At 44.8% G+C, this 17,933-nt stretch overlaps 1 protein-coding gene across 3 annotated transcripts in view; it reads right to left on the bottom strand.

The window, feature by feature from the left end:
• The window catches only part of PDLIM7 (PDZ and LIM domain 7), a 155,429-nt gene that overhangs the window by 11,041 nt on the left and 126,455 nt on the right, over positions 1-17,933 (bottom strand). For all 3 annotated transcript variants that reach the window (XM_040344438.1, XM_040344436.1, XM_040344437.1), the window contains exons 6-8: positions 13,139-13,176; positions 1,420-1,663; positions 1,085-1,265 (exon numbers count right to left, since the gene is read on the bottom strand). In XM_040344438.1, the coding sequence (XP_040200372.1) occupies positions 1,085-1,265; positions 1,420-1,663; positions 13,139-13,176 (463 nt within the window). The remainder of the gene's footprint in view (positions 1-1,084; positions 1,266-1,419; positions 1,664-13,138; positions 13,177-17,933) is intronic.

Genomic DNA, 17,933 nt, shown 5'->3' with positions numbered 1-17,933 from the left:
ACAATGAAATGCAATGACTGTTAATTGTTTCAAGCAAGAAATGCAGGGCCAGATCCACAAAAGGGATACGACGGCGTATCTACTGATACGCCGTCGTATCCCTGTTTCTATCTTTGGAACTGATCCACAGAATCAGTTTCCAATATATAGGGAGAAGATCCGACATGTGTAAGGGACTTACACTGTTGGATCTTAGGATGCAGTACCTCGGCCGCCGCTGGGGGCATTTCTCGTCGAAATGCCGCTTCGGGTATGCAAATTAGCACTTACGGAGATCCACGAAGCTTTTATGCTTCGTTTTTTCTCCGTAAGTATTAGTTTGCAAATGCAAAATTAGGGCTGCTTTTACAAGGCCTAAACTGTTTAGGCCTTGTAAAAGTAGATCCTTCTATCCCGCGTCGCCGTCTTTTTTTTTTTCAAATTTTTTTTTTTCCCGACGCAACTCGTATTTTTTTTTTTACGCCCGTCGCGATTCTCAAAACCCGGCGCAACGTAAAACCGCGCTAAGCACATCGGGAAAATGATGTCGTGAGCATGCGCAGTACGTCCGGCGTGGGAGCGCGCCTAATTTAAATGGGACTCGCCCCGTTTGAATAGGAACGCCTTGCACTGGCCGGATTTAAGTTACACAGCCGAAAATTTCTAGGTAAGTGCTTTGTGGATCGGGCACTTAGGTAGAAATTTTGCGGCAGTGTAACTTAAACGGGAATATTTAAGTTACGGCGGCTGGCTGTGGATCTGGCCCAAAGTTCTTGTTTTACCTTAAAACAAAACATATCAGATTAATGCTAAGTGATTTAAACACCAGGACCATCAGATATACAGCTTGTACCTGGCATCCTACGAAACCAGCAATTACCGTGCTACTCTGAATAAATGAGGTACGTCTTGATGCACAGTACACAGAGGACAGGAAAAATAATTAAAATGAAAAACAGAGTCTTAACTCATAACTTAGACAGCAGAACAATGACACAACTGGGATATTACAGGCCAGCTTATACACAAGGCATATTAAACATCTCTACAAAATGATTAATAATTCTCTGCTTAATAATGGAAAATGAAAACACAGCTCTCTCACCCCTGTAATCTTCTTTTTGCACTTAGCGCAATTAGGAGCAAACCGGACATCATAGCATCTTGGACAGAATATGGATCCCTTTTCTTCAAAGAATCCTCCTTCCTCTACTACTTTGTGGCACTGTGAGCAGGTAAACTCCTCAGGATGATAGTAACGACCCAGTGCTAGTAGGTATCTCCCTCTGTGCAGACAAAATACAGTAATACAATAGTTATACCTTTATGTGGAAACATAAACCATTGCTTCGTGTGGCTATACTGTATAATAAGGACCAGCTTTGCACAATTATCTTACAGTCAGTCTGCAGTCTTTTATATTCCAGAAAAGGTACTCACCGAATGACCTTGTTACACTGGGAGCAAATAGGAGTCTTTTCCCCAGATGGAGCAGGCTGCGCAGCCTGCAGGATGGAACTGCGGTTCTGAGCTGGAGTGAGGGTCGCTGGCTGACTGTGTTTAGTCATTACAGTGGTAGTTTTGTCTGGAGCATAGCGCTCAGCAAAGGAGGGATCAGTGGTCCAAGGGGGCCGGACTGCCGGTCCAGTAGAGAGTGGAGGAGGGGCTGGAAAATCAGTGGCATCTATAAGACAAAAAGGAAAATTCAAATCAACAAAACTAAATCACATTACTTTTTAAATCCTGTGTTTCTGCATAATAAAACCTTACATTGTTACAGAGGACTCTGCAAATTAATTACAAGCTATCGTTAATGCTCTTTTAGCATTGCACAACTCTACAAATGCTGGTTGTGTGAATAACCCTTTTAATTTTTTTTACCTCCTTGCAGGGCCAGTGCTATCACTAGGCAGCTGCCTAGGGCGCAATGCTGCCTAGGGCACCCAGCCACTGGTGTTCCTACTCACTTCTCTCTGCAGTAAGCAACTAAGTCTTGGGCATCAGCAGGCAGCTGTCGCTTCCTTCGCACATAGTGGCAGAGGCACAGCAGCAGCGGAGGACCGTGTATGTGTCCCAACTCCCGAATGAATGGAGCAAACATTCATTTTGACATGTCATGTGACTTGAACTGTGCGAACTGGTCCTTAAGGTGACAAAAGACAAATCTACTGGCTACAGAAAAATATTTAGCAGTGTTTTGTAGACCTATGTGAAAAAAAGGAAGAAGGCCTTGATAACCCTGAACTCTTCTTGAGCAAGAGGAGCAATCATGGATAAATTGCTACACACCAACCAAATTGTTTCTTCAAGTACAAAAATGTATACATTTTTTGCACATTGTAGCATTTTATCCTAAGACATACACTGATCAGCCATAACATTATGACCACTGTTGGTAAAGTGAATAACATTGATTATCTTGTTACAATGGCACTTGAAAGTGGTTGGGATATATTAGGCCAGGCATGTCCAAAGTCCGCCCGCGGGCCAATCGCGGCACGAGAGCCAGTTTTGAACGGCCCGCCTGGTTCTCAGATGTGCAGCGATATCAAGGGAGATAAGGGCTGTGAGGTGAGCCCTGATCCCCTGCTGAACGATACATCGGCACTGTAAGAAGCTCTGTCAGCCTCAAAAGTGAAAGTAAATGCAGGGGAGTGTGTTGTGCTCTCTGTTTCCCCCTAGAGTGTAGTACCCGGCTAAAAGAGGAAACTGGAAAGGTACTGTGTTAGAAGCTAGATTTGATTTAAAAGGGCTTTATACATGTGAGTGCCTGTATGTGTGTGCCTGTATGTGTGTGCATGTTAATTTTAATCTGGACCCCCCTCCCCCCATTCCTGTACCATCAGAACTGCTTTTGTAGGGCTTGTTTGTTATAGCAGCCAGGACTGCTGCTCCTCTGAAAAGCAATCCATGCACAGATCGCTTTTCAGAGGCATTTGACAGGCAGTAAAGCCTATACCGCAACAGTGCAGTGCACACAGTTGCGGGGTAGTTGCAGTGCAGCACCATTCAGCCTGGGTATACCTCCAGCTGTAGCCACAGCATGTGTACACCCCCAGCTGCTGCCTCTGCAGCTAATGGGGGAGAAGTTGGGGTTGAATGAATGAATGAATGAAAAATTTATATAGCGCGGCACATGCGAACTGAATCGCCTCTGGGCGCTTGTTGTTTGTGTCTCATGCCTTTCAGAAAAGCAGGGTTTTGATCTGCCTTCTGAAGGACAGGTGGTTTTGCTCCAACCGAATGCTGGTTGGTAAAGCATTCCAAAGCCTGGGGCCCTGGAAAGCAAACCTTCTTTCTCCTTTGGACTTGTATTTGGTTTTAGGAACCTTGACCAGATTTTGGTCGGTGGATCGCAGAATGCGGTTGCAATTGTGCGGTTTGATCTTGTCGCATAGATATCTAGGAGCCTTCCCATGGATGCACTTATGTGTCAGGCAGAGTGCTTTAAATGCAATTCTGTCTTTCACTGGCAACCAGTGAAGGGATCTCAGTGAAGGTGAGATTGATTCCCAAGATTTTTTCCCAGTCACCAGTCTAGCGGCCGTATTCTGTACGACTTGAAGACGAGCGATTTGGTACTTGGGTAGCCCGAGGTAAAGGGCATTTGCATAGTCCAGTCTGGAATTCACGATTGTTCCCACCACGACTGCTACGTCTTCTTTTGGGATAAATGGAATCAGTCTGCGTAGTAGGCGCATCAAATGGTGCGCCCCGCTGACTACTGACCCTATTTGTGCGTCCATTGTCATGAAGGTGTCAAACGTGACTCCCAGACTTTTGACTTTGGAGCTAGGGGAGATGATTTGTCCCAGGATGGGAGATGGTGTCCAGTTTGTTGTCGGTTGTTTCTTCCGACTGGCATCGAAGATAAAGAGTTCTGTTTTAGCGCTATTGAGTTTGAGATAACTCTTAGTCATCCAGTTTTCTATTGAAGAGAGACATTTCTCTAATCTGAGATGATGATCCTTTTTATGGCAGATGCGAAAATACAACTGCGTGTCGTCTGCATAAGAGTGATAGAGTAGTTCTTGGCTACTGATAATATCAAAGAGAGGACGAAGATAGATATTAAACAGCACCGGTGATAGGGGGGATCCTTGGGGGACCCCACATGGCACCGTGCGTTTTTCTGACGTGAAGGATCCCAGTTTCACTGTTTGTGATCGGTTTCCGAGAAAAGAGGAGAACCATGGTAAGGCATCTTCTGAGACTCCGGCGACTTCTGTTAGTCGTCTCAGTAGCAATTTATGGTCTACTGTGTCAAAAGCTGCGCTTAGGTCCAGCAGAACCAGGAGACACGATTCTCCTTCGTCTGCGGCCTCGAGCGCATCGTCCCATATTTTCAGTAAGGCCGTTTCTGTACCGTGTCCGGGACGGAACCCGGATTGATATGGATCGAGTAGGTTGTGGGTGTCCAGATGCTGTTGCAGCTGATTTACCACCACTTTCTCCATTATCTTGGACAGAGCATTTAGACCTGTTAGGGGACGGCGGTGAGTTGGGTCCATAGGATCCAAATTAGGTTTTTTCAAGATCGGCAGGATTGTGCCCTCTTTCAGCAGGGAAGGCACTATGCCTTCCTTAAATGACTGATTTATAAGCTGCGTGATCGGAGGCGCCAGGATGTCGGCACATTCCTTCAGTAGCTTGGTGGGAATGATGTCATTGGGTGCTGTGCTGTTGCGCAGCGCACCAATGAATTTTTTTGTGGTATCGATGGAGATGGGTTCCAAAGTGAACTTAGTTGATTGTAGAGGCGTTCCGTCTGTGTTTTGATTGAAGAGGGGGCTGAGTGGAGTATTGTTTTGCCGAATACTTACCCGAATTTTTTCAATTTTGTTGATGAAGAAATCCGATAGTTCATTGCAGAACTCTTGGGTGTCTGAAGTGGGGACTTCAAGACATCCCGGATTCATGGTCTGGGTGACCATCCTGAAGAGTTCGCGTGGGCGATTCATTGCGCTGTTAATCACCATGGAAAAGTGAAGTTTTTTGGCTTTGAAAATTTCCTTGTGATATCGTGTTGTTACTGCTTTGTAGAAGTTGAGGCGGTCTTCTGAAGGACTTCTTTTCCAGGCGGCTTCCGCCCTTCTGCGCTCTTGCTTCAATAGCGACAGCTGGTTATTGAACCAGCTGGACTTTTTTGTCCGGCTGCGGAGTTTGCGCTTTGGTGCTGCTAAGTCGGCTGACTGTAGCAGAGCTGCATTTATGGCATCCAAAGTATCTGAGGCTGCTAGCTGAGGAGGAATAGCCCCAATTCGGTTTCCCAGGGTAGATCTGAAGAGTTCCAAGTGGAGCTTCTTCTGAGATCTAGCCCAGTGTATTGTCACCGGTTTGGGTACTTTCATGACTAGTGGAGTTCTGGGAATTATGAAGCTAATTGCATGGTGGTCTGTCCATGGCAAAGGTTCATTTCCCAAAATGTTTATTTCCAGATTTTGTCTGAAAATTAGGTCGAGTGTGTGACCTGAAGCATGCGTGGGTCCGCATATAAGTTGCTGAAGTCCTAATCCTTCCAGGTGGTCGATGCAGGCCTCCGCGATGGGATCCTGTGAGGAGTTGGCCCACAAATTGAAATCCCCGAGCAGCAAAAGATGATTGCTGTTAAGGGAGTAAGTGGAAATGAACTCCGTTAATGCTGAAATCAACTGCGATTTGGGCCCAGGGGGCCTATAGCAGAGGAGAATGTGAACGGTCTCCTGAGAGTGAGCTTGAAGTTGAAGCGTAAGGGTTTCCATAAAAGGTAGAGGATTTTGAAGGACCGGTTTAGTGATTGCAATATGAGACTTATGAATCACCGCCAGGCCTCCTCCTCTTTGCCCTATTCTATTTTCCGTAAGGATGCGATAATTTTCTGGCACCAATTCTCCGAGAATGGTGTTGCAGTCGTCTGACAGCCAACTTTCTGTAATAAAGAGGCAGTCTAGATCGTTTTGTAGTAAGAAATCATGGATTTCTGAACGGTGTTTAACTGCCGATCTAGTGTTAAGCAACGCACATGATATGTGCTTGAGCTGTGTTGAATGGTTGAAATTTTTGATGATCGATCGTCGATCGATTCTCAAAAGTTGATCTGATTTTAAGGCTTTTGTGGTGACGGCAGGTAATATTGTTGCGAATTGTCTCAGACCCCAAATGGTTTCCGCAGAGTATCGCAGTTTAACCATTGTTGCCAGTCACCGTGAGGGGGGGTGCGGGTGTTTGGTGAGAGAGGATTCGGAGAATCCTCGCTCTCAGCAATCCTTGGTCCAGAGGAAGGCAAAAAAACCCTGGGCAAGCTGGCCAATGTGCTGCGGCAGGGAAAAAAATTCCTTCCTGATCCCTAAAGGCGATCGGCTCAAGCCCTGGATCAAAGACTGATGACTTAATGAGGGGAAAAGGGGGGGGGGATGCTGGGTGTCACTGTTGCTGGGGTGCACCAAGATGGCCGCCAGGCAAAGACACAGGACCCAGGCTGGGGGGGCAATCAGGTAGGTAAGAAAATGATTCCACCGATCTGGTTGCTAACAGGGGGGTGGAGGGGACCTCTAGGGGTGCAGGGGCGATAATCAAAGAGAACTGCACTGTTGGTGGTAGGTGCAGGGAGAAACGGTCGGAGCGCCGGTAGGCCGCGGCTGAAGCCGCGGACTTTCCTGAGGCGCGGCGGCCGCGAAAAGTAGCAGGCTGGCGCGGGCGTGTAAAAACGCCAAAAAGCGCCGAAAATACACCCAGGGGGGGTGTCTGGGGGCCACCACAATCGTGGGTGGCCGTGCTAGTGGGGATGCCGAGCAAAAAGACGGAAATAGAGAGCCGCAGTGTGGGGTCTGTGTGACGGCTGCCCTGAGAAGGACGGCCGTCAGTGGTTCCCCAGGATGGTAGGCCCTGAGAGACAGGGTCTTACCTGCGGAGAAAGAAGGAGTCCACGAGGAGAGGAGAGAGCTGGATTCCTGGTTCCTAGGAGCTGTTTCTTGTGCAGCACAGGTAATGGAAGTCTGCCTAGTTTCTGACTGCCAGGTCTGGGTGGGAGCAGGCTCGTAAGCGGAAGGTCCGAAGCACCCTACTCCACCTCTGACACTGACTGACTGACTGGTTGGTAAAAAACGCTCAACTATGTGGTTTTACTGCCCCTCCAACCTGACATGGGAACAAGCCCTTGGTTCACATCTGTGTGGCTGTGTGCTGCGTGTAGGGCAGCCCATTCATTTCAATGGGCTTCCCTACCCACAAAAATGCAGGGAAAGAAGTCACAACCTTTTTTTTTTTTTTTATTGCACTGCACCAAAAGCACCCCACGTTTTCCAACGTGTGGGGGTACCATTAAGAATTAACGGTACCCCTAAAGAGCAGAGCATTCGTCTGTGTGTCGGGAACGAGCGCGACAAAGGCAAGAGAATTCTTGTTGGCCAGTGTATTAGTGAACAAACGAACACAATTTTAATGGTTCAAAGAATGTCAGGCAAAATGGTCGGCCCTCACGCATGTTAACTTCATCAAATCTGGCCCTTTTTGAAAAAAGTTTGGACACCCCTGTATTAGGCAGTAAGTGAACATGTTCTCTCTGAGGTTGATGTGTTGAAAGCAGAAAAAAGCACTGCGACCCTGACAAGGGCCAAATTGTAATGGCTAAATGACGGTTGGAGCATCTTCAAAAACGGCAGCTCTTGTGGGATGTTCCTGTTTGGCAGTGGTCAGGATCTACCAAAAGTGGTCCAAGGGATCAAAACTGGCAAACCAGTGACAGGGTCATGGGAAGCCAAGGCTTATTGATGCATGTGGGGAGTGAAGGCTGGCCCTTGTGGTCTGATCCAATAGAAGAGCAACTGTAGCTCAAATGTGAAACTGTAAAATTCAACTCTGGTTCCGATAGAAAGGTGTCCGCACACACAAAGCATTTCAGTTTTTTGTTGCTTATGGGGCTGCATCACCCCAGAACAGTCAGGGTGTCTATGTTGACCTGTGTTCACAGCCAAAAGCGCCTACTTGTGAGCATCAGAACTGGACCATGGGACAACAGAAGAAGGTCTCTGAGGTGTTGACTTGGTTTCCAATTTCTCCAGATCTCAATCCAATTGGAGCATCTGTGGGATGTGCTGGAAAAAAAAAAAAGTCTGATCCATGGGGGCCCCATTTTACAAATTGCAGGACTTAAAGGATCGGCTACTGATGGATGGTTTCAGATACCACAGCATACCTGCAGAGGTATAGTGGAGCCCATGCCTTGATGGGTCAGAGCCGTTTTGGTGGCAAAAGGGGAACTTACTCAATATTAGGTGGGTGGTCATAATGTTAGGGCCCTTTCACACTGGTGCGTTTTTGCCGCGTTTTCGCGGTAAAAATAGCGCTATTAAAACGCTCATAAAACGCTCCCCATGCCCCATCCATTGAAATTAATTAAAAACCGCTGTAAAAACGGAGCATTAAAATCGTAAAACACCGCGATTTTACCACGTTTTTACAGCGTTTTTACCACGTTTTTAATTAATTTCAATGGAGAGGGGCATGGGGAGCATTTTAATAGCGCTATTTTTACCGCGAAAACTCGGTAAAAGTGCCCTTAGGGATTGGTGTATAGTTTGTGTTAGGTGGAATTAGTACTTTCTTTAGTCAAAGTAGCATATCTACTATGAGGAAATGCTGTTTTATGACATCACCTAAAAGGAACCTGAGTGAACAAAACACCTTCAATGATACAGTATATATAATAGACAAAAGGGAGAAAATACAACATGTTCATTGTTAAAGTTCTTACTGATCATGTGATCTCATGACAGCAAACAATAGGACATACTAGCCAGGGTTCAGAGGGTGAAAGTGCTTTTGGCTAATTAGGTCATAAGGTCCAAGCATACTTCTTCCTTTATCAACAAGCTGTGTGACCGCATTACATTTTATACAAAATAAAAATAGGCAATTATCTTCTATGCCTCCTTTTTTTAATGTTACTTGCCATCCTAGTTACCGTATTGATTGGCGTATAACACAAGCCGGCGTATATCACACGCACCCCAATTTAAGAGGGAAGTTTCAGGATTTTTTTTTTTTTTTTAATAAACCACTTTGAAGCAAAATTATGGTATCTGAACATCAATGCAGCCTCATCTGTGCCCATCTGCAGTCTCAATGCAGCCTGGTCTGTGCCCATCTGCAGCCTCAATGCAGCCAGATCTGTGTCCATCTGTAGCTCCAGTGCAGCCTGATCTGTGCCCATCTGCAACATTGCTCCTCACTGCAGCCTGATTATTGCCCATCTGCAGCCTATACATTTACCAAAATGCCCTGCCTTTTCAGTGCCCATCTGCAGTCTCACCTTTTTTTGTCAGATCATCCCTGCCGTCTCCGAGGGAAGAGTGAGAGCGAGCGCCACTGAATTACATAGAGCCGTGATCTCCTTCCTGTGTACCCGGCGCTCCGTCACTCACAGCCACACCTCCTGCCCCTGCTCATACGATAGACAGTACAGTGTTCCAATGCGGGGCCAGGAGGTGTGGCTGTGCGCAACGGAGCACAGGATACACAGGAAGGAGATCACGGCTCTATGTAATTCAGCGGCGCTCGCACTTCCTCCCTCAGACAGCAGGGATCGGCGTATAACACGCACACGCGATTTTCCCCTGATTTTAAGGGGAAAAAAGTGCGTGTTATATGCCGATAAATACGGTAAATAAAAAAAATATACCACCTCTCGTATGAACAGCTAAACAGAACTGTTAAAAGTTATTTGTGATATGTCAGGGAAGCTGTAAAGCATAAAAGCATAACATAAAACCTTGTGGCAAATATACCTTTGGATAAAGGAATAGTGTATGAATTAACAAGAAATCTTGTATGTGACAAGTGTCCTTAGTGCTGTTGCACAGGTTTTTGAGCATGCAATGTTTTAACTAAATGGGCCAAAAGGTTTGCAAATATCTAAATGTACTAAAACTTAAGATCATAGCACAAAATGGGCAGATTTTGGTCCTTCAGCTGTTGGGGAATGAGGGGAAGTGACTATAAATGGTAAATATCATGTGTGGGAGCATTTGCAGGAGACAGAACACAATGAATGTGTTTAGAGGAAGGAGACATCATAATTAATGTGCATTTTACAGAAACTATAGCCAGTGAAGTGATCAGTCATTAGACTTGATTAAAGGCCAAAGTCTAAAACTCCAAGTATCTGGAATGAAACTGTTCCAGCTACAGGGAAGATCATGAGCGGATATAACCATATGTATGTGAACAAATCAAACAAAATGATAATTACTGGCTTTCTAAAGGTTGACTTGAAGTATATAGTTACTGTCACATATATAGGTTTTATAAAAAATGTATGCTGTAACAAATCTTTTTTGGGGTTTATGCAATGAAACGCCTTGAACAATATCACTTCATTTTCTTTCAATCTTCTTTTATTTGTTTTTAAATAGCAAAGCAAAAATACACAGAACCCTAGGAGGCATTCCTCTGGTTTAAATCAATCAACTCATATATAAGGGGGTTATATACCTGACAATTCAGACAATACAATAAAAAATAATAATTCGCTTTTCGCCCTGTCATTCCTGTCCTTCTCCATACATAACCGGGGATCGGGGAAAGAGAAAAAAAATCCGTAATACATTATATAATTCTCTCTTATGCTAATTCTCTTCACTTCATTTTAATACCCAGAGTATATCAGAAGTTATCTATTGCATCACTGAGAATTTCTATAATGTCTTTCTTGTACAGTTAAAATCTGGTGACTTCCATCAGTGGCTGGTTAAAGCTTGTAGGAGGAGTTTTAATTCTCCTCTGAACAGAACACAAAGGCACAGTGGGGGAAAGCACTGCACTAACATCGCTTAGTTAGTACAACGATTTCTCAGGTTTTTTTTTTTTTCGTTCAGCCGCTGGGTTGAACCAAAAGAAACTGAATGTGTGTACCAGGCATTACCATGTTTTATTAGAAGTTACGTTTTATTTACTTTATCTCACCATGCAAAATAACCAAAACAAGCATGGTTAGCCAAAATTAATTGGCAGGCAGAAATCTTAGGTTGGGTTCACACTTAGGAATGGAGCTGCTCAAAGTAGGGGGCCAGATGCGTCTCCATTCACCGTCTCAGGTCTGATTTCAGCTTGAATGTTTGGCTGAATTTGGAACTGAAACGAACCATAAAATGCACTGGACTTGTGTACAATTCGCAACAAAGCCACTCCGGAAGTGTGAAGTGGCTCCATAGGTGTGAACCTAGCCTCAATATACAGTATATCACAAAAGTGAGTACACCCCTCACATGTGACAACACTGAAGAAATTACACTTTCCTACAAAGTAATACACTTTTCTACAAAGTAAAGTAGTGAGTGTACAGCTTGTACAACATTGTAAATTTACTATCCCCTCAAAATAACTCAACACACAGCCGTTAATGTCTAAACCGCTGGCAACAAAAGTGAGTACAACCCTAAGTAAAAAATGTCCAAATTGGGCCCAAAGTGTCAATATTTTGTGTGGCCACTATTATTTTCCAGCACTGCCTTAACCCTCTTGGGCATGGAGTTCACCAGAGCGTCACAGGTTGTCACTGGAGTCCTCTTATACTCCTCCATGATGACATCACAGAATTGGTGGATGTTAGAGACCTTGCGCTCCTCCACCTTCCCATTTGAGGAGGCCCTACAGATGCTCAATAGGGTTTAGGTCTAGAGACATGCTTGGCCAGTCCATCACCTTTACCCTGAGCTTCTTTAGCAAGACAGTGGTCGTCTTGGAGGTGTGTTGGGGTAGATATCATGTTGGAATACTGCCCTGCGACCCAGATTCCGAATGGAGGGGATCATGCTCTGCTTCAGCATGTCACAGTAAATGTTGGCATTCATGATTCCCTCAATGATTTGTAGCTCCCCAGTGCCGGCAGCACTCATGCAGCCCAAGACCATGACACTCCCGCACTCATACGTCTATTTCCCAAAGACAACCTCTGGATATGAAGGTGAGCACGTGCACTCAACTCCTTTGGTCAACCATGGCGAGGCCTGTTCTGAGTGGAACCTGTCCTGTTAAACCGCTGTATGGTCTTGGCCACCGTGCTGCAGCTCAGTTTCCGGGTCTTGTTATAGCCCAGGCCATCTTTATGTAGAACAATTCTTTGCCATGAGGTGCCATGTTGAACGTCCAATGACCAGTATGAGACAGTGAGAGTGATAACACCAAATTTAACACACCTGAGACCCATTAACACCTGAGATCTTGTAACACTAAACAAGTCGCATGACACCAGGGAGGGAAAATGTCTATGTGGGCCCAATTGGAAGTTTTTTTACTTAGGGGTGTACTCACTTGTTGCCAGCAGTTTAGACATTAATAGCTGTGTGTTGAGTTATTTTGAGGGGACTGTAAATTTACACTGTTATACAAGCAGTACACTCACTACTTTACATTGTAAAAAAAAGTAACATTTCTTCAGTGTTGTCACATGAAAAGATATAATAAAATATTTACAAACATTTGAGGGGTGTACCTTTGTGAGATACTGTACAGAAGAACAGGTTACTGTCTGCAAAATGTTGCATGGTTGATTGTGGACTGCCCTGGTCAGCCCCCCTGACCTATGATGGCCATATATTTTTGTTTGAATTTTTTTTTTTTTTTAAGAACGTTTGTTTGATTTTTTTAAATCGTTAGTGGGGTCTAATCAACGCTCGTTTTTGACCACAATGACGGGAAAATTCAGGAAGGACATTATTTTTTATTGATGTAATTAATCTTCAGACAGTGTATGTGGTTTTCTTTCAGAACTTACATTCATTTTAAAATTGAATGTTAAAAGCAAGTGAAAATTTCCAACGACATTCATCGAATGTACAAAGACTTTTTCGTACAAATGTTCTCGTCTGAAAATCTATACGTGTATGGCCAGCATAAGATCATGTTCGCTCAGTTCTCAGAACAGAGGTGCCGGGGGACAGATGCAGCATTGGACTGATGCTGCATCCACCTAGGCAAGTATGAATCTGAAATAAACCGGATTCCCATACTTCTCTTTTAAGCATGTTACATCATTTAGCTTGTTGATTGAATTTATTTATTTTACTGAGAAAGGAATAAAGCATAAAGAATATGTATAGAGTTGTAAACAAACTGAAAGTAAAACTTTAGTACCAGAGTTACAGGTTAAACCAAACCCAAATTCATCAAATCAGCCACTCACCTTGTCCAGCATGTATAGATACATTCCTTGAGTTTTGCCTGAGAAAGAGAAAAGGGTTCAGGATTTGCTATGGGTGGTAAGCGCAACACTGATTATAACATAAATATAATCACAAATCAGCAAAGAGTGACCATTCTAATACATTTTTCACCAAAATGTTCTGCTTGTGACACCAACTCAGAGTACGTTAGATATAAAAGCATATCCTGTGCCCAATAACTTTTATAGAACCACACAATACATGTTGTTTAATGTGGCCTCCCAACCTCATTATTAGTTTGCAATAGAAATCATTAATCTAATGCCCACACGCAGGACTGTATTTAGACATCATGCTGTCCTGGCCACATTTGAGTGACAACAGCCCCTGCTGCCCCTAGCTTGGACCAATGTAACTATGCATGTGCCATACCTGGCTCTGTGGAAGTTGGAAATCCCTGTAGTATTAGCTGCTACTACACTGATCGCTGCCAGCTTCTGGGCCAGCGGCTGCCTTGCTGCTTAGCGAACGCAGAGGGTTGTTTGTTTGGCACAGATGCCATTCAGAGAACACTTTGCATTTTCTCAAATACAAAGTTTTCTCCGATTGGACAAGGTGGAGAGGTGACGTCAAACTGCAAAATGTTCTCTAAATGACACCCGTGCGGAGCAAGCGTCCCCTACGTTTACTAAGCAGCAGTGCAGCTGCTCAGCACAGGACCTCAGAGCTAGTGGTGGTTTCTGTAGTAGCAGTACCTCTTGCAGTGATTTCACATTGGTCCCATAGGTATGGAACATATATACTTACATTACTTACTACATTGATCCAAGCTGGACCGATGTAACTATGCAAACAAAGCTATACATAAAACTTTGATCCTCTGTACCCACTTCCTTCTTCAGGTTTCAGGCTGATTTTAGCCACTAATATCTAAAGTTAAAGAACAAGTAAACAAAATATGAATATCCATACATTTTCACTGGTCCTCAAATGCCAGTATGAGAAATTCAGTCCTGCCCATGTTCCCTGGTCTGTCTGGTACCTGGCTGCTACTATACAGTGTACTCTTCACACAGAATATGCACTAGAGGATGCACTTGAGGGTCTGGCTCTGAACAGGTCAGGTACTTTGTAGATTTATAATTTCTAGTACTAGAGTGATGATGATGGTCTGGGAGGGTGGAACACAAAGGCAGTTCATAATTACACATGTATCGCCTTTGTACTTTATGGCACTGCTGCTAGTTAAGGTTAGATCAGAGTGTAGTTAAACTCTGATCCAGATTGTTAAGTGCAAAATAGGGTCTCCATCTCAGCTTGGCTGTGCTGCGGGCTCATTCTGTTGTACTGGGGTGTTCTTCCAGCCCCGGTGCTGCAGGTGGCAGCAGAGGAGTCGAGGTTTGGGTGCTCTTTACAGCAGCCAATCAGGAGGGTTTGTCCTCCCTGTGCATGTTGGGGAAGGGTATTTATGGGACAGACACCATTGGTTCTGGGTCTTCTTCATCCAGTGTGGCACCCACCTTTAGGGTGGCCACATCACGGCGCCCCAGCGCTATGGCCTACCTGGCCAGGGCGTGCGTGCCACGCGGTGTTCCTAGTTCCGGAGCCATGCTGGCCCGGAGCATCTGAACAGCGACGGGGACCCAGTGAGTGACCGTGTTCCCACTTCTGAGGATCCCTAGCTGTACTGCTGTTCGGTGGGGAGTCAGTCTGAGGAGCACCATTGAGAGGCTTGCGGTCAAAAAGGGCCTGGACAAACCACTGGGGATCAAGGTAGCCGGACACCGAGGGATTGACCACCTGTCAGTCGGCACCTAGACGACAAGTTGAAGGAGATCCACGGAATAACTCATCCAAGGAGGGATATCTCCAAGAGTTCAATCCAGAGAGGGCCTGTGGCAGAGGTATCTTTCTGAGGCTCACCGAGGAGAGTCTGTGGCAGAAACTTTATCCTCAAGTTCAAGTTCACCAAGGAGGGTCTGTGGCAGAGACTTTATCTTACAATTGTTCAAGTGATACTCCGGGTGCCAGGTCAGTGAGAGTGGCCTGTCCGGGTACGCTAAACCCACTCCGGCAGGAGTGGCGCATACAAGTGTTACGCTTGGGAGCAAGACTGTTTCTTATTATCACGCCTGAATCAGCTATTCTCCTTTCTTCTTTAACTTTACTTTCCTCACCACAAGTTTTTACCCGGCTGGGTAATAAAGAGCACAGCAAAGAGCACCTGTTGTGGACATTCCTTTACTTCTACTATATGCAATACACATCCTTCACCTCTAGGAATTTCGGAGGAGCCATGAGGTAATGTGCCGCCCAAAAAATCCAGCAGCTCCTCCGGGGGTAGTGCTACACACGTAAGCATTATATAACATTGAAGCCAGTCTCTGAATAGACATCATTAACAAACTTGACTCTGAACTGCTGGCAAGATCGTTGGTAGCCAGTGAGAGCTATTCTGTATCTGTGCATACTACTATCATTGCATATTCATGATCGACATCCTAAATACAAATAGCAGCAGTTCATGGAAGCGCACACTTTCTTCCTGATTTAGTCCTGCTTGACTATGACATGATGATTAGGTGGACAGGCCACACGCAGTCCCTATTTTTTCTAATTCTTACACATGTGTCATGACTATTAGAGCCATGGGAACTTCATAAACAGCGATAGTTAACATGTACAGTGGATTTATGCAAATCCTATATAGAAGGGTTAGGCCATGGACCATGTTGGGGTCCAACATTGCCAATCATCCTGATTAGGTTCAGAGGAATGTGTAGACAGCCCAGATCTGATGATTTTAGCGAGCATTAGTATTTCAGTAATAGAGCTCATTAGACAGCATATCGATAAAGTGTTATTTTCTTGCAGGGTTACGCATGTGCTCCCTGCCCTTAGTCACATGGCATGACTCTGGTATACTGAGTGCTACAGCTATGTAGTATCTGTTGGCTGGTATTCATGACTAAACCTTATAAAAACATACACATAACATGTTTCTCCGAAAATAAGCCCCGGTCTTATATTAAGTTTGGCAACAAAAGACACAGTAGGGCTTATTTTCAGGGTAGGTCTTACCATGTAATGTGCTGTCTTCTCTCCCCCTCTCTATCCTTGCCTGACAGGAATCCCCAGTGTGAATGGAGTTAAAATGCTTGTAAAATCCTATAATCCATATTACAGTAGTATATAATGTATATAATGTATATAATGTACAATGTGTGTGTTTCTGTAATATAATTGTGCCAAATACCTTCGTTATAGAGCCCACGCTCTGCGTTTCTGTGACCCGCCAAAGCTCTCTTCCCCGCAATTATATTACAGAAACACACACATTGTACATTATATACTACTGTAATAGAGTGGATTATAGGATTGTACAAGCATTTTAAACTAGGGCTTATATTGCAGCCCTGATGGAAAATAACACTAGGTCTTATTTTCGGGGTAGGTCTTGTTTTCGGGGAAACGCGGTAGTAGTATCTGGCAGTCACGGTAGTAGTATCTGGCAGTCCCTTTGTAAAAAGTCTGACTGTATCTATGAACAATTTTTGGCAGTATCCCAGATACATCTCATGTAGCATGGCAAAGCTTTGCCTTTAAAGTGACGGTGGTAAAAACAGAATTTGGGTAGGGCTAAAAGGTACAGACTTTGTGGGCCAGGTTTAGGATACAAACAGATCTATGAGTGAGAGATGGGTATGTCTTTAAGCAAAGTTTGGTGTGCTTGGTTGGGTGTGGGTCAGTAGAAATATTCTTTACCATTTTACACCACACACACACACAAAAGTGATATCTGCATAATGGAGACCAGAACAATGACTGGCTAACATTCAAACATAGACAATAAAAATCAATGCTTTTTTATAGTCATGCATTTTTTTTACTGACACTAGGAACATCCTTAATTAGCCTTTGCTTATTTATGGCCTGCTTATAAATTCACAGCCAGATGGCATTTCAGGAAAACACCAGCAATGACCTTATAAAACACAGAGAAACCTATAACCATCCTGGTCACTAGGCATGCTAAAATTATATTCTGGCTACCAGATCTGTGAAACAAATGATGGCAAAGGTCCTTCCAGGGAATCAGTTTTTACTTTATTTACAACACCAATGTCACCAATATCAACATATTGAAAGCAATACAGAGCTGAATAAGTTTACTTTTATACTGGTACCCACAGATAGATAATTAACTGCTTGCCGACCGCCACACACACATTTACGTCTGCAGAAGGGCTCGTACAGGCAAATGGGCATACCTGTACGTCTCTTTGATGTTCGACGGTGGCCCGCGGTCATGGGACCGAGAGGTAGAACGGGGAGATGTCTATGTAAACAAGGCATTTCCCTATTCTGCCTAGTGACATGACAGGGATCTACTTCTCCCTGTCATCTGGAACAGTGGTCGCTGTCATATCAGTAGTAGCCCATCCCCCCCCAGTTAGAATCACTCCTTAGGACACACTTAACCCCTTGATCGCCCCCTAGTGTTTAACCACTAGATCGTCAAATGACGGCTCCACGGTGACTCTGAATATTCAACAGGACGTCAATTGACATCCTGTATTCCTGCGGCCACTGGGGGGCACGCGCGCGCGCCCGGCGCGTCCCCGAGATGCCGATGCGCGTGCCTGGCGGTCGCGATGTCCGCCAGGTACCCGCGATCGGTAACGACAGAGCAGGGACGTGGAGCTCTGTGTGTAAACACAGAGCTCCACGTCCTGTCAGGGGAGAGAGGAGACCGATCTGTGTCCCTTTACATAGGGACATAGATCGGTCACCTCCCCCAGTCACCCCCCTTCC

The sequence above is a fragment of the Rana temporaria genome, chromosome 3 (genome assembly GCF_905171775.1).
Source record: "Rana temporaria chromosome 3, aRanTem1.1, whole genome shotgun sequence".
Classification (NCBI taxonomy): domain Eukaryota; kingdom Metazoa; phylum Chordata; class Amphibia; order Anura; family Ranidae; genus Rana; species Rana temporaria.
The sequence above is the reverse complement of the archived record's forward strand: the minus strand, read 5'-3'. Positions and strand labels throughout refer to the sequence as shown.